The 16,961-nt window shown below is 35.4% G+C and overlaps 1 protein-coding gene across 3 annotated transcripts; it reads left to right on the top strand.

Annotated features, from left to right (window-relative positions):
* The first annotated feature begins 1,686 nt into the window (after nt 1-1,686).
* stap2b (signal transducing adaptor family member 2b) lies at nt 1,687-16,960 on the top strand. 3 transcript variants are annotated; one of them, XM_046872062.1, is made up of 14 exons: nt 1,687-1,770; nt 7,030-7,101; nt 8,677-8,796; nt 8,956-9,012; nt 10,453-10,634; nt 11,553-11,684; nt 12,095-12,164; nt 12,816-12,918; nt 13,239-13,328; nt 13,448-13,501; nt 13,602-13,664; nt 14,819-14,872; nt 15,135-15,233; nt 16,259-16,960. In XM_046872062.1, exons 1-14 carry the CDS (start codon nt 1,687-1,689, stop codon nt 16,309-16,311), a joined length of 1,233 nt encoding a protein of 410 aa, XP_046728018.1. In that variant the 3' UTR covers nt 16,312-16,960. The 3 variants fall into 3 exon arrangements, with proteins under 3 accessions (XP_046728018.1, XP_046728019.1, XP_046728020.1); XM_046872063.1 differs by lacking the exon at nt 1,687-1,770 and adding an exon at nt 2,677-2,879; XM_046872064.1 differs by lacking the exons at nt 1,687-1,770; nt 13,448-13,501 and adding an exon at nt 2,677-2,879.
* The last annotated feature ends 1 nt before the right edge of the window (nt 16,961 follows it).

The raw sequence follows: 16,961 nt of genomic DNA, 5'->3' as shown, positions 1-16,961 counted from the left end.
CCATCATTGTTAAGGCGTGTTGACTGATGCTTAAATGCAGAGCTGTTCATACAAACTGTGGTCCTAAGCCATTGTAGCAGACTGGAATTAATGAATAAATGAATACCAATTTACAGTCCAAATCCATGCTTATAATTCTTGAGTTGCTCAGTAACTTTATGGATCTTTAGACTGTTGTCTGATGTGGAACCATCCTTAGCTGCACAGAGTGGACTCCATTTAAATAAAACTCTATTCAGAGGTAAAGAGTCTGTATGAATTAGAAAGATTCAAAGAGAAGAAATAGAAAGGGAACACTTGTCACTGGTACCTCAGCATCCAAATATTCCAGCAACACCAAACCAAAACCACTGACCAAAACACTGTATATCAACAATCTCTCCAGATCTGTTTCTTTACCTAAGGACAAAGAGCATGACTAAAAAAAATAACCCTATACTTAAACACTGAGAATTTGTCTGAGTCCCAAACAATAATGGGAAAACAATAATTGGAATTGTTCCACAGCTGTGGGGCTTTGTAGGAGAAACCTCCTTCATTATTTGAGGTACCAACAAATAGCCTGCACCTTTTGACCAAACTAAGTGTGGAGGATCATTAAATAACAAGTGGTTTATATGTCACTAGTAGTAGTTTGAAATCTATGTGAGATTTAATTAGTAGCCAGTGTAGACTGATTAAAACAGAGGTGATGTGGACATATTTTCTGGTTCTGGTGAGGACTCTTGCTGCTGCATTCTGAACTAACTGAAGCTTATTTATGCATTTACTAGAACACCCAGACAGTGAAGCATTACATCAGTCTAATCTATATGTAACAAAGCATGAACTAGTTTTTCTGCATTCTGTAATGACATCATATTTCTAGTTTTAGTAATACTTCTAAGGTAAAAGAAGGTGATCCTGGTAATATTATTCACATGAGTCTCAAAGGAAAAACCAGAGTCAATAATCACACCAAGGTCTTTTACTGATGTACACAGAAAGACTTCCAGCTGCATATGCTCCTGGCAAAAGTATTTCCTACTTATCAGTAATTAGCAGAAGGAAGTAAACAAGCATTCAGTGTTTAATTTCCTTTACAGACTCCTCAACATTGTTAAGCTGATGTCTCTCATATGGCTTTGCTGAGACATATGACTGAATCGTCATTATAGCAATAAAAGCTTATACAATGTTAATGAATTATATATATATATATATATATATATATATATATATATATATATATATATATATATATATATATATATATATATATATACAGTACAGGGCCAACAAGTGCCAAGCATCTCTCGGGGAACTCCTTCAAGACTGTTGGAAGACCATTTCAGGTGACTACCTCTTGAAGCTCATCAAGAGAATGCCAAGAGTGTGCAAAGCAGTAATCAAAGCAAAAGGTGGCTACTTTGAAGAACCAAGAATATGACATTTTTAGTTGTTTCACACTTTTTGTTATGTATATAATTCACGTGTTAATTCATAGTTTTGATGCCTTCAGTGTGAATCTACAATTTTTATAGTCATGACAATAAAGAGAACTCTTTGAATGAGAAGGTGTGTCTGTACTGTATATATATATATATATATATATATATATATATATATATATATATATATATATATATATATATATATATATATATATATGTGTATATATACTCTGTGTGGGCCTCATCCCTTGCGATGAGGCGCGCGCAGAGGAATAAATCCCAGCTGCCCCCCTGCTACTATGAGGGATTCCTGGAAAAGAGATCATTTAAGGATAAAGTGAGTTTTACTCTCGCTTTCTTTCTTTATCTTCCTTCATATATATATATATATATATATATATATATATATATATATATATATATATATATATATATATATATATAAAAGCATATATAAAGAAAAAAATTAATGGGCCTAAAACAGATCCTTGTGGGGGGCCTACTAGCTATTATCGTGATGCTGTGTGTGTGTGTGTGTGTGTGTGTGTGTGTGTGTGTGTGTGTGTGTGTGTAGAATGTGTATATAAATCGAAACAGGTAAGATTATAAGGATTAAAAAAGTTATAAATATAATTATTTATTTATTTATTTATTTTTTATTTATTTTTATTCATGAATTGCCACAAGAACAGTAGGTGTTATATAATCAATCATATCACCCGAAGGGGCGTGGTCTCGTGCTTTGCTCCCTCTGTCGTAAACCACTTGTCAAACAACACCAGAGCACACTCGGCAGCACACGTTCTTTCTCGCACACACACACACCTCAGCGCAACTATATGAACATATCTTCCCTTCATATATATATATATATATATATATATATATATATATATATATATATATATATATATATATATATATATATATATATAAAAGCATATATATAAAGAAAAAAAATTAATGGGCCTAAAACAGATCCTTGTGGTGGGCCTACTAGCTATTATAGTGATGCTGTGTGTGTGTGTGTAGAATGTGTATATAAATCGAAACAGGTAAGATTATAAGGATTAAAAAAGTTATAAATATTATTTATTTATTTATTTATTTATTTATTTATTTATTTTTTATTCATGAATTGCCACAAGAACAGTAGGTGTTATATAATCAATCATATCACCCGAAGGGGCGTGGTCTCGTGCTTTGCTCCCTCTGTCGTAAACCACTTGCCAAACAACACCAGAGCACACTCGGCAGCACACGTTCTTTCTCGCACACACACACACACCTCAGCGCAACTATATGAACATGCCATTAGTTGTGCATTAGAAGTAAGTGTGTGTAATAAAGTCCTACCTTGCGATGAGGCGCGCGCAGAGGAATAGATCCCAGCTGCCCCCCTGCTACAATGAGGGATTCCTGGAAAAGAGATCATTTAGGGATAAAGTGAGTTTTTACTCTGCGCTTTCTTTCTTTATCTCTCTCTCTCTCTCTCTCTCTTGAAGGAGCCATAAATGGGATATAAGAATAATTCCTAGACTTTATTATTAAAAAATGACTAAAATGTATATTTGTACAGATTGATGGCAGTGGTCGTGTACACAGTGACACATTTACAGTAAAGTATTATAACTGTACTACTTATGAACAAAGCTTTTTCTTTTAATAGAAATTTGTATGTGAAAAGTGAAAAATGTATGTATAATAACAAAGCTCATAACTGTGTCTTATTTCAGGACCCTAAATAATTAATTTCATTTTTGAAAGAAGAAATTAAAAGGAATTGTCTCTGTGCTCATTACTGTTCTTAAAGGGGTATATGAAGCTTTTAATGGCTTTTCCCTTCTTTCCCTTTTTTATTTTAGTGGTTTAAGGTAACTTGTAAGCAGCTTTTTACGGAAAGAGAAGCCAACATTGTTGTGTCAATGTTGATGAACTTCAGACAGTAGATGAGTAGATTAAAATAGTTTTCCTGGTTATTGTGTGACTAAATATTCTTTGTAGTTTTCAGATGTGGGCTCTGCTTAGGCCACCTTTTGGTCAGTGTTTGCATTGTGTGCAGGAGCGTCGTCTCGGGTCATGAAGAACCTGAAAAACAAACATTTTAAAGAGATGTTTTTGGTAAAGAAAGAATCCCGGCACTGTATGTCTCTAAACTCGTCACTATGTTTGAACACAAGTGCAGGGTGACACCTGGCTCGACTTCCTTACTAAACAGTGAATAAATTCTGTGGTCTTCCTGACTTCCTCAGTCCACACTTCTTCTTTTATTGTATTCAGGTGAACTTAAATGTTGAACTTGAACTTGCATGTTAAATAAAGCATGAAGTCATGAAATATAATGACATACTGGTTATAACATCTACCTGTATTTGTGAAGCGACTCTGGACTTTGCTCTTACTGTTTTGTTCACTGAGGTGAAGCTTCAATCAGGTGATTTACAGGTCCTGCTGTTTGTGCGACATCAACAAAAGTTGTGGCAAAGTTAACCAGCCAGTTAGGTAGTTTGTTTGTTTGTGTCTGTAAATGACAAATGATACTACTTAATGTTTTGTAATTGTTTTATTTTTAAAGAGCCCACAGTCCCTACTATTTATGTTTTTTTTTTTTTTTATTGGCTCAAAATTTCAACCTTCACAGATTCATAAATATGATATGATCATCAGGATAAGATAATAGATAATTATACTGGCCTCAAATAAATTGTTACAGTTACAGTAATTAAGAAATATTATACCATATTATATACGGTTCTATTGCTGTATACCTAGTTATACAGTGAAAAGTTTTTTTCTTTCTTCTTTAAAAGCAAACTCATGTGGCAAAATATCTCATTGTTTGATAAAACCAAGGCAGAGCTTTTCAGGCATACTTCTAAAAAATATGTTTGGTGCAATAAAATATTATCACCCAAAGGACTCTAGACTTACAGTTGGCATGGTGGTGGCAGCATCACGCTCTGGGGCTGCTTCTGTGGATCTAGTCGATATTTCTGGAATATCCTTTAAGTCTAATATATTCTGGTACAAAATCTGCAGGCTTTTGTTAGACCTTTTTGTTATACCTCTCCGCTGACCAGCTGAAGAAAAAAACAAAAAAAATCAAAGGAATGGCTTAAGGAAAAGAAGGAAGTTTTTGAATGGTCTGTTTAGAGCCCAGATCTAGATCAGAAAAAAAAACTTGTAGAATAATTTACAGAGGGCTGTGCACAGTATATTCTCATGCAGTTTGAGAGATTGGGATGCAGCTAGGTTATAATAGGATTATTTATATGGTTACAAAAATTTGCAGGTGTGTTTAAATGCTCTTTGTTAGTGATTTAGAATCTTTAGAGTTCCTCCTCTATGTTGAAGTTCTTCTTCTGTGTCACACCACATAAAAACAGCACAGAAACATAATGATGGGAGTTCCTCTTATCAAAAAGAGACTGTTATCACTGAAAGCTTCTCATAGTACAGCATCGTATGTCACAAAGCGTCACAAGATGCCCGTGAGAAACTGGTTTAACAACCAAAAACCCCTCGCAGACACACGCACACAAACCACCCACACTACACCCTTTACCCACATGCTAACATGAATACCCAAACACACAATCCTGCTTCTCATTTGTGTTCAAATAAAAATGGATTTTTTTGTGTGTGTATTTAACAGGTCGATAAATGTGAGCTTCCCTGTACAAACTTTTATCTTTTAATATTTCAGGATTTAAAAGAATTAGCATTGTGTTTAGCATTGAAGCTCTCAGGTTATCTGAGTCCAGTAGCATTGATTAAAGTGACTACAGCAGACTACAGCCGTTGCAACATTTGGACTAATGGAAATAGTCATAGCTTCAGATTCGGTTCTGGTGACCAGAAGACTGTGGGTTTGAATCCTAGTTATATCGAAGGTTTTCATCCATGTTATATGAATGTGTATGATAGACCCTTAGAGTTTTAGGAAGGGAAAATATTTCAGACTTATCTTTCTAACTTGTTACATTACTGAGACCTGCTTCCCAATGGTTTTCAGGAACCTGGGATTTAGTAGTATTTAAGTGTATTTTATCATTTTGCGTTAGGAAGGGCATCCAGCGTAAAACGTGCCAATTCAAACATGCGGATGATCCGCTGTGGCGACCCCTGATGGGAAAAGCTGAAAGAAAGTTTTTGAAGTGTATTTTCTCTTTTTCAGTCAGTATCACCTGTAAATTCTTGGTGAACTCAATGATCCGTTTAGCTTCATAGAAATGGAGTCATGAAGTCAATGCACACAGAAAAAAACAATAGCAAAAAAAACAACCTTAAGGCTAATGTCTGGGTGTTTTTCTTTTTCTTTCTTTCAGTGGAGACCTGCTTTGCTATAGGAAAAGTGGCGGTGGTAGCTCAGTAGTTAAGATGTTATAAATTTGCTTGGAAGTAGATAAGTTCAAATCCTATCAGCACCATCAAGCTAACACTGCCAGGCCATTGAGCAGGCTATTATTCCTCCGCTCTAGATAAGGGATAGGGTCTGCCAGATTTGGTTTAGATACAATATTTTTTTTATTATAACTGCAAAAATAAATACAAATTTTGATAATAAAGTCTTTAAACAGTCTAACTGGTACATTTTTTTTTTAATCATCATAAAATAAATTTTTAAGAGAACCATTTTATGTTTTAAATCATTTTAATAAAAACATATTGTATGAATCAGCTTTGTAAATGTTAACAGTACACTTGTAATATTATATACAGAACTACAGATTTTGTGGTTCTTTGCCAGGACTGATGTAGAAGCAGGAATGATCATAGATTTTAAACCAGTACAGAAAGAAAGTGTGTCAGTGATTTCCCTCTGTTTGATGATACAGAAACATACAGCATGATAACGCTAAGTAATTCTGAAAGAACCCAAACAAAAATTAGTCATGAACTGGTTGAGTTTATTTTGGTAGAGAAGTACAGGCAAGCTGTCTAACCTTTTCCTTCATTCTTCTCATTCGTCAAATTCTTCAAACCTGTTTGACCGTTTCAGCTGGTAATCGTTCTCACTTATGTATTAACCCAAAAGGAAATAAACACATCCATCAATCAAACAACTCGATAGAACAGAAGCTTTTTACAAATCTCATCAATCCTGTAGCATAGGCGGATTCATGAAATCACAGCATGATAATTCGGGTTGTGAGTGTATATGCCTAGCAGTAAATAACTTATGCTAATTATCTAGGACAAAATGCAATGGCATTTTATTTCGCAAATAAAAGGTTTTTCATCCGACTTAATAATAGTAATAAAGACTGACATTTACATTCTTGTTTTTGGAGCTTTCAAAGTTGGCAGATACTTCCTATCTTTCAAATGTTCTTTCAAATGCAGAAAACAGTGGCAGACATCCTGTGAGACAACATGGAGAAAAGTGTGTACGAATATTTACGATACGTTGTATCTGTGGATGCATACAGTCAACACACAAGCGATTGCATCCTTTTAATTTTTAACACTCCTTATAAGAAATCAAACCAGCTAGACTAGTTATCTAGCTAAAACATATTATAATGTCTCCTACTGAGAATGGCCGTGTATTAAAGTGACAAATACTTTCATGTTTTTCTGTTTTGTTGTGTAGGTTGGTCGCAGACTTTGGACTGCACTGTGTGGGAACTCGCTATTCTTCTACAACAACAACAAGGACAATGATGTAAGATTTTTTGTTACTTTCTGCATTGCGACCTCATCCCCATCATGATGGCGCCGCAAATAGCAGCCAGGGCAATTCTTCTACTTTGTTTGTTTGTTGAGCGTTTAGTCATTCTTCTTCTGTAAGTTTCACCAGAGACGAACTCTTTAACATGAAGCAACACATCCCAGACAATATTTTTCCGGTTTTTGATTATTCAGGTGTTTTGTTCGACATTGTAGTCTTGCTGTTCAAATGCGTGTTTGAACGGATGGACTTCTCCTCAACCACATCAACAAGGACTTTTCAAACTCTGCTGCATTGTGCTTCAGTGAAACCTGGCTGAGTGAAGCCATTTCGGACAACGCGCTACATCTGCCGGGCTTCCAGCTGTTTAGGGCGGATCGCAACTCTGAGTTTTTCCGGGAAAACGAGATATTGTATTTCTATAACAAAGAAAGTTAAAAAAAGCTGAAAAAGATATGCTTTGCTCATTAAGAAACACTTCATAAACTGTAAAAGTTTTCCTTTTTCATTCTCTCGAATGAGTACGTTCCTCCAGAGGTATGCGTGTGGTTTGGTGGTCTGGTTCTCCCCAAGGGTTGCATTCTCTCTGAACTGCTCTTCTCCCTGTACACGGGAGTTTGTGGATGAATACAGTCATCAGCCTCATCCAGGATGGAGAGGAGTCTGCTTACAGACAGGAGGTTAAAGAGCTGGCTGTCTGGTGCAATCACAACAACCTGGAGCTCAACACGCTCAAAACAGTGGATAAGATTGTGGTTACTGATCGGAAGGTCAGGGGTTTAAGCCCTGGCATCGCCAAGCTGCCACTCTTGGGCCCTTGAGCAAGGCCCTTAACCCTCTGTGCTCCAGGGGCAATGCATCATGGCCGAGCAAGCTGGGATATGCGAAGAACAAATTTCACTTTGCTGTAATGTATATCTGAAAAATAAAGGCTATTCTTCGTCTATTTGCTTCACTAACTGAGGAAATTCAATCTGCCACAGGAGTTGCTGAAACAGTTCTACTCGGCCATCATTGAGTTTTGGTTCAGCTACCAAATCAGACATCAAGAGATTACAGCAGACGGTCAGGACTGCTGAGAGGATTAATGGTGCCCCACTGCCCAACCTAGAGTGGGCTAAAGGGCTAAGAAAATCACTTTGGACCCCACACCCAGCTCACTCTCTCTTCAAACTGTTGCCTTCTGGTTGACGCTATAGAGCTCCGTCCACCAGAACAGCCAGGCACAAAAACAGTTTTTTTACCGCACCATTAAAATATTCACAACTAACACATTTTTACCTAGAATCCGAATGGTACATTAGTAAACTGCACACTTGTAAACAACACACATTTCATATTCATTTAAACAATATTTCTACTTCTGTGTATAGTGCGTTATTTAATTGTCTGTTTTATATTTATATTGTCTTGTTATATTTTGTGTGTACTTTCTCCTGCACTGGAAGATAATGTCGCCAAGTCAAATTCCTTGTGTGTGTGAACATACTTGGTAATAAATCTATTTCTGATTCTGATATTAATGTGCTCTGAATAGTTTTTTTATTATTTGTTTATGTTTGAGAGCAGTATGTGGAAAAGCAGGATCTGTCAAATTTCATCTCTCTGACTGATGACTTGAGCATGGACCGTAAACTCGATGCAGCGAGACTCCACCTGCGATTAAAAGAAGATGACATCTACCTCACGGTGAAGTGTTTATCATTGAGTTCAAATGAAGCTCCACATCTTTATGAATCCTAATGAGTGATTTTGTTTAGGAAGTTCATTGCTTTCTAAATGAAAGCATAATATTTACAAATATTTTCAGTGTTTCATTTTTTTTATGTCTTAATTTTAACATTTTAGGCTCCAAGTCTAGAAGCCCGTGAGCTGTGGAAAGGCTTCATATTCTCCATTGTTAAGGTCAGTATGGTTTTCCATAAACTGTCAAATGTATTTTGGATTACAGTGTATTTTATTTTATTTTTCTACTGTTGAATATATGCCAGAATACGTTCAAAATCTTCTTCCTATTTCCAATCAATCTTATTGGCTGACATACCTGCATAGGCTCAAACTCCCTTTTTATTGGCAGATATGTCTCCATTAGTTAAATCTTCTCTTCTTATTGGCAGATATGTCTCCATTAGTTAAATCTCCTCTTCTTATTGGCAGATATGTCTCCATTAGTTAAATCTTCTCTTCTTATTGGCAGATATGTCTCCATTAGTTAAATCTCCTCTTCTTATTGGCAGATATGTCTTCATCAGTCAACGTCCCTTAACTGGTTAAATCTCTAATTGGTCAATACCTTAATAGGTTCAGTCTCCACTTCTTTTTGGCAGCAATACCTCCAAGGGTATAATCTTGTTACTTATTAGCCAACATGTCTGTCTCCATACGTCCAATCTTTTCCTTTATCTTAAGACTGTTTATCAGATCTTTATCTTATCTAAAGATCTGTTTTTAGTGGTCAACATGCCATAATGAGTTCAGACTAATATATATATGCAAATATGAGTTCATTTCAGGTCCTGGCTCAGTCTTGCCTGTATGCCAGACTGAGTTAATTCCTCTCCATTTAATGTTGATATCCCAGATCCTCTTCACCTTGTCCACACTCTAGCCCTCATAGGATATACCAGAAAGGTTAGACTCTGGTCATTATTGCACAATGAGTTATTTTTTAATGGCAATACAGTGCAAGTTTAGACTCTTATTTGTAATGGGTTAACCCTTATCGACAACTTCGGTGACCAACTTTTTCCCCAACTCATAAGTTAGATGAAGCTGTAATCAGAATGTTTATCACAGTTATGACTTATTATTAAACCAGTACTTGGTGTTATGCTTTATCATACATACATAACACAAAATCAACACTGTTTTGTTTTTCCACACTGTATGACTTTTTCACAAGTCATTTCCTCTTCCTTGAACTTACCTGTGCTAATCGTTCTTCTAATTGTTTTTCAAGGTTTCTGGCTGGTGCCAGTTTACAGTAAATATGTAGCCTTGATTTGTCATCATCATTACTGGATAATTTACTGGGTATTGGAATGTTGTGTATATGTTGTTAATGTTTGTAATATTTTTCCACATTGTAAACGGCTTATGACGTATGATGCAAAAACACATGCAATGAAAAAAGTAGCAGAAGCAAAATACCCAAACTAATTAAAGGCCCAACAAGAAACAGATGAACACAAATGTATAACAAGGCCAGTAACAAGACAACAGCAGATGGACAATTAATAAATTAATTAATGTTGCTCCAGTTTCTGGTCTTGTTTATGAGCACTAAAGAACCTAAGAGTATATGGAGTGTGATAACGGTTAACTGCACATGTCTGTGTCTCACAGCTGGAAGTGCCCACCTCCCTGAACCTGCTGCCTGGTCAGATTTACATGCTGAAAAAAGCTTTGGAGCAAGAGACTGAGAGACGCAAAGAGCTCGCTGAAAAGTCTGCAGTTGCACAAGCTCCTGTATCAGTACCTATGACAGAACCTGGCGATTACCTGTCCTTGCATTCCGAAATGCCGGCGTAAGTTCAGACAAATTGTTTTATATATATAATATGTCACTGTAGTTTTAAACTCCTCGTTTTATTGATTACTACACTGGTATAGTTTCAGACTTTTTATTGATAAAAATGCCAGTGTACGTACAAACTCCTCATTTTGTATGTCACAGTATGAATTCAGGCTCCTTTTGTTATTGTTATTACATGCACTCGACAGAATACCAGATCGAGGTTTCTAAAGGTATTAGCTGTCGATTTACATGTCCTCTGTTCAGCATTAACGCTAAATTCGCTTCAGTCTCATGTTCTTTAATCTTCTGTATTTCATATTGGCCTCCCTACTGGCTGGTAAGATTTCTCTAGACTCCTTTTCTGACTGGCTGATATTCCAGAAATTGTTTCACTCCTCTGATTTGTATTTATTTATTATTAACCTTTATATTAGGACGAGTTTAGAGCTTGTCCTTACTGGCCAACACGGCAGAGTACGAGAGTCTTTCTTTAAGAGCTGACATCGATATCGAAATTGATGTCATGATAAGTCTTGAACTTCTTGGCTGATATTATGTACTTTATATGTCCTGGACAATAAAAGACTTTTCCTTCCTTAAGCAAGTGTTGATTGATTGACTGATTTTTTATTTAACCATATATAACAAGTACAAAAAAAGTAGATATGTTTTTAGTTTGCACTTGACTAGTTTACCTACAATGTTATAACACTGATTTACATTATGGCATTTGGCAGGAGCCCTTATTCAGAGCGACTTTTATCTCATTCATACAACTGTGCAGCTATGGGGTTAAGGACCTTGCTCAGGGGTCCAGCAGTAGCAGCTTGGTGTGGCTAGGATTTGAACCTACGATCTCCAGCTCCAAAGTCCAATGCATTAAAAACATAAGATAAATTGCATTTATCGTGCTGTTTCTTCTTTGTAGGTGCTTTTACAGGGTATTTCGGGATGAGGCTATGCTCCTTTTGGAAAAGCACAAAGAACAAGGAAACCTGCTGCTCAGACTCAGCCGAGATGGAAGCGCTTTTGCTGTTACAACTCGGCAGGACTTCAATGGGTAACACACACGTGCACACACACGTGCACACACACACACACACACACACTCATTCCTCATTTTCTTTCCAGAAACTGAGAGCACACACACACACACAAGCGCACACAGACAGTCCTGTATTTGTATGTTTTGCATGCTACCAGCATGCATGCAAATAAAAAATCACAATCAGATGTACACTTACACCAAAATGATTCAAAGAAGATTTTGTTAAAAAGTTTACATTTGAAGGTAAAAGAACCATAACAAAATAACATGTATCATCCAGACAGACAGGTTTGAGATGCAAGGTTTTTTGTGGCTACTTGTTATTGGTGTTAAATATACCTTGCAATGACTGACTCTCAAACTAATAAAACCTTGAAATGCTACATTTCTCTTCTCCTTTTTTTACCCTTTGTCTCAAACAGGCCGGTTTTCCGACATTACCGTGTGACACGGATCCCTGATGGAAGCTATGCCATTGCTATAGACAATCCAGTGAGTATGCCACTGTTTAGAAAGACGGGTTTAGAACAGTCTGCTGGAGTCAACTGTTTTATTTTAGTACAATATACAGTGATCTCAATGCTCATTTTGACCTGAGCTTAACAAAGCTTCATATTAAAGTTCAGTGTACACAGGATTCATGATTAGCCCAGTTTTTTTCTGGCCAGAGAATTTTATGGGGAAAGTACTTTCCTACACAAGGAAGTAATTAGGTGGAGTGTCTCTGGGAACTCTATCATAAAGTTGATTAATGATCAGTCAAGAATTTAGATAACATACATTCCTGTTTGTGTGTATGTTTTGTCTTTATTATGAGTAATTGCCAGGTTACCACGTTTATAAATCTGTTAAAAGTTTACATACATTTTACATATATTGTAACCCATGCAAACAGGTAGCAGATCGCCACAAGCAATGTTAAGATTTCCATGCAGTAGATAAGTTTTGTTGTGATTTTTTTATAAATGTTTTATTACGCAATGCAGTCTTTGCATTGTGTGAAAAGTTAGGGGTCAAAAACACACAAGACCGAGAAGTATAACTGAAATATTTAATATAAAACGAGACACTGGATGTGGCAAATTTACAATACTATAACAAGCTGAGGCAAAGAACAATAAACACTGAACTAATTCGTTTCAGATTATTTGCCCCACACTCCATCATGTGACAGAATATCTTATAGAGAAGACCGGAGGAGTTTTCAAGCCCTTGGTCCTAGAGCACACCTATGAAAAAAACATTGGTAAGAAGCTCACATTATATTATAATCATCAGGCGCAAGAGTCTAAGGGAGTAAGTATAAAAAAGGGAAATAGAAATCATATATATATATATATATATATATATTTATTTATTTTTGTACTATTTTTTTATTGTTTTTTTTAAATAAATGTATTTCTTTCTTTATTTTAACTAATGCTGATGTTAAAGTTTCTCAATGCTGAGTTTCTCCATCTTGACATTTGCTGTGTGTGTGTGTTTGTGTGTGTGTGTGTGTGTGTGTTGTAATAATGCTAACTAATGATTCAGCTGCTCTTCTAATCCACAATTTATTTCTTTAAGTGTTTGTAGAGGACAATCAAGAGAACGGAGAGAGGACTTTGCGCACTACATCCGACAGCCCCGTAGCTCCAAAAGTATCCCCTATACCAGGTACTACACACTGTCTTATAATGCGTGCACACACACGCACACACACACACACGTATAAATGTACACCGAAAGCACACACTGTTATCAAGATAACAATAACCTTTACCATCACCTCTTAGCTCCAAGGCAGAAAAAATGTAGTAAAGAAGAGAACATCTATGTAGACCCTTCTGGTCAGTCCCTCTCTTTTTTTAGTTTTTCTTCTCTTCTCATCGTTCCATGTGTGTAAAGTGTGTGTAACGCACGCATTAAGCAAGTGTGTATGTATTTCAGATGAGGAAAACAATGTTAATCAAGACAAACCCTATCCATCCCCTGCCTTGTCTCCTGCCCCAGGTACAGAACAAGCTGCTTTTTCTCCGTAGTGCGCTTCGGTCTTTATGCTCATATATTTACTCAAGAAATCAAATATTGGCTTATGAAGAAAACAGGTTTAGCATTTTGTTAAACCCAGCAGTAAGACAGTAATTAAAACTGAAATGAAACATGATGGACAGAAAGATGTTGTTCATAAACAGCTATATAGCAGAGAACAATTCGAGAAAATACTGTAGTTAGAGATCATGGCCTTTAGGATTATATAGGATTTACACAATATAATAATTATCTGAATATGAGCTAATACATTTGCTATCTAAATATTTATTATTGCATAGGGTAATAAAACTGGTAGCCAGGTGTGCTAGCAAACGTATTTTACAGCTTTACAGTGTGCAGTAATATATAACTAATAACTAATAAAACTAATATAAGTAAACTTGCTAGTGGTTCCTGCGTTTACACCGTATAATAATTAGCCTAAAATTAACTATTTTGCTTGAAAACAGGGCTCCTGTTTTAAAAGCATCTTTGCTACAGATGTTAGTGATTAATCTAATCATAATCGAATAGTTAGCTTAATATCAGTGAATGTGTGAGCAAACATTGCTTCTGAGTTGCTTCTTAGTTTTATTTGCATAATAGTTAGCCAAATTAACCTAATCATAGCTAAATTGTGTGAACGTTTCATTTACATCATAGCTAGGAAAATAGTCAACTTAACCTCATAACCAAATGTTGTATTGTTGGGTAAATGGATATCAAACCTGACTAATGGGTATTTGCTAATTGGATAGAAATGATACCAGCTGTTTTAATACCAGCCTTATGAAAATATACAACAGCAGCTAGCCTTTTCCTATTAATGCTAATGCTTGTTTATATTTTGATTAATACAAGATATCACAAAATCAGAGCTGGAAAGATAACAGTAGATAATTGACTGATTAGCTGTGTAGCTGGTGAGCAACTAATCCCAGAAGCATAGGCTTCAGAATTATATACACTTTTGTAATTATGAATGTAAATAATAATATATTTCACGTGATTCCAACAGCACTACAAAATAGCATCAGCCTTGTTTTCTTGCTAGGTAGCTAGCTAACATATAACAATTGTGATAGTATGTAAAAGCTTTTTATATGCTAATAAGAAACATTCTTGTGTATTAGGAGGGAAAGTTTTAGTGCATCAGAAGACCGTTCCTGACATGCGAATAGGTCCAGGTACTGTAATATTCCTGATGTTCTTTTTTTATTGTATTATATTGCAGATTAAAAAGATCGCTGTCAGCAATAATGCTGATTATGATAATGAGAAATAAAATGCTGTGTTTAATTATGTAGATCTACCTGCAATAGACCAGAAAATCACTACAACTATATTGCATTTATTGTTGCTAGCTGGGCAGCATGCTCGTTAGGATAAAAGACATAATGATTAGCCAATAACAAAGTATGCCACATGTTGGGGACATCTTTGTTGCAGGGGGGGCTTTACTTCCACCAAATGAACGCCCACGCAGCGCCACAATGACTGATGGAACAAGGCCGAAACGGCCAGCACCAACAATGCCTGTTCAAGAAAGTAAGGCTTTACATTCATTTAGAACAGAGACTTGACTTTTTAAAGAATTTAAGTGGCAGTATTTAATATTTAAGGCTCTTTGCAGTTTTTGAGGTGAAGTGCAATTTCAATTGTTCATCAGACCCACTTCCTCCTCCTGCACTGAAACTTTTACTATACTTTAAATGATTAAAATAACAGTTTAAAACAATTTTAAAAAATCTTACAACTGTCTTTTAGATCTATAAAACTCACAACATTAATTAAATTTTATTTGTATAGAACTTTTAAGAATGGATATTGTTTTAAAGCAGCTTTACATAAATAAATAGTTTATGAATATACATTTTTCCTAATGAACCTATAGCAGGATGAGCCCTGCAATTGAGACTTTTCCCCTGACCCCTGGCTAATCAACATGTTCGAAATGACCCCAATCAGTGAGCCAGTGGTGACAGTGGCAAAAACAAACTCCCTGAGATAGCAGGGAAAAAAGAAATTGAGAGGAATTAGATTAGGAAGGAAACCAACCCATCCTTAATTGAATGACACACACAATGTCAATTCAGTAGTTTCAACATTGACAAAACTAAACAAGAAATTTTCATATGAAAAAAGCATATAAATTATTTTATACATACATATTAAATAAAAATCCTTCAAAAGCACTTCTGCACTTTTATTTATCTGATGTGAAGCATATGATTTACTTTAAAGTTACTATGTAAATGTTAATTGATTTGAAAAATATAAAGAAAATGTAAAAAAAGAAAAGTGTAAAAAAAAAAAAGACTTAAGTAATAATAAAAATAGTTAATTTACATTACTCACTCACAGATTTTACTCAATACATAATAATTTAGGATTATATTACTTTCCTTTTTTTTTTTAAAGACAATTTAATACTAGTAGTACAAATTTCAGGTCCTTTCACCATGTCATGTTAAAACTGAAACTCTCTGATATAAATTATTATATTTACAGCCTTTATTTAAAACAGAAAAGTTTTTTTTATGTCACTCATTGTCGTTTTCGCTTCTACGCAGTTCTTAATGACGAGCTAAGGCGAGCCCTGCAATTGAGATATGTTTCAGACTGACCCCTGGCTAATCAACATGTCTGAAATGAAGAAGCCATTTAGTGATAATCTCTGCAGATTTGAGCCATTTTTATCTCCAGTTCCAAATATTCCTCAATTCAAAGCCACGAATGTATGTATGGAAGAGAATAATGAGTCGTGTGTGTGTGTGTGTGTGTGTGTGTGTGTGTGTGTGTTGTCCAGCTGGCTAGATGCTCCTGAAGCATCGTGAAGATTAACAGCTTATTGATCCTGCGCTTTAGTTTTTTTTACCATTACTCTGTGTAAATCAGGAGGTAACAGGAAGAAAAAGCATGTACTTGTCACATTATCGTCTTAACTGTTCTGACAGTAAATCAGTGTATAGCATTTTTGCTAATCAAAATCGAATTCTAGTGTACAGCGTGATTGTTCTATATACCTTTATGATGTATTGTTTATAACCTGTTTCTCTTTATTATCAGTATTCTAAAAGATTTTGAGTGAAGAATGCATTTTTCATACTTCCTTGTGATCCTCGATCACTATTTGTAAAATTATGTTCTTTAAGCACAATATTCTTTATATTAAAATATACAAAATTCTTTAAATTGAAAATAATTTTTTTCTTTGTTCTCATACCGAATTCTCTGAAAAGCACAATTTATGTAAATAAAATAAGCAAATGTCAT

Source organism: Silurus meridionalis, chromosome 17, assembly GCF_014805685.1.
Source record: "Silurus meridionalis isolate SWU-2019-XX chromosome 17, ASM1480568v1, whole genome shotgun sequence".
NCBI classification, from domain to species: domain Eukaryota; kingdom Metazoa; phylum Chordata; class Actinopteri; order Siluriformes; family Siluridae; genus Silurus; species Silurus meridionalis.
Note: the sequence above shows the minus strand (reverse complement) of the source record. Positions and strands in the feature narration are given on the sequence as shown.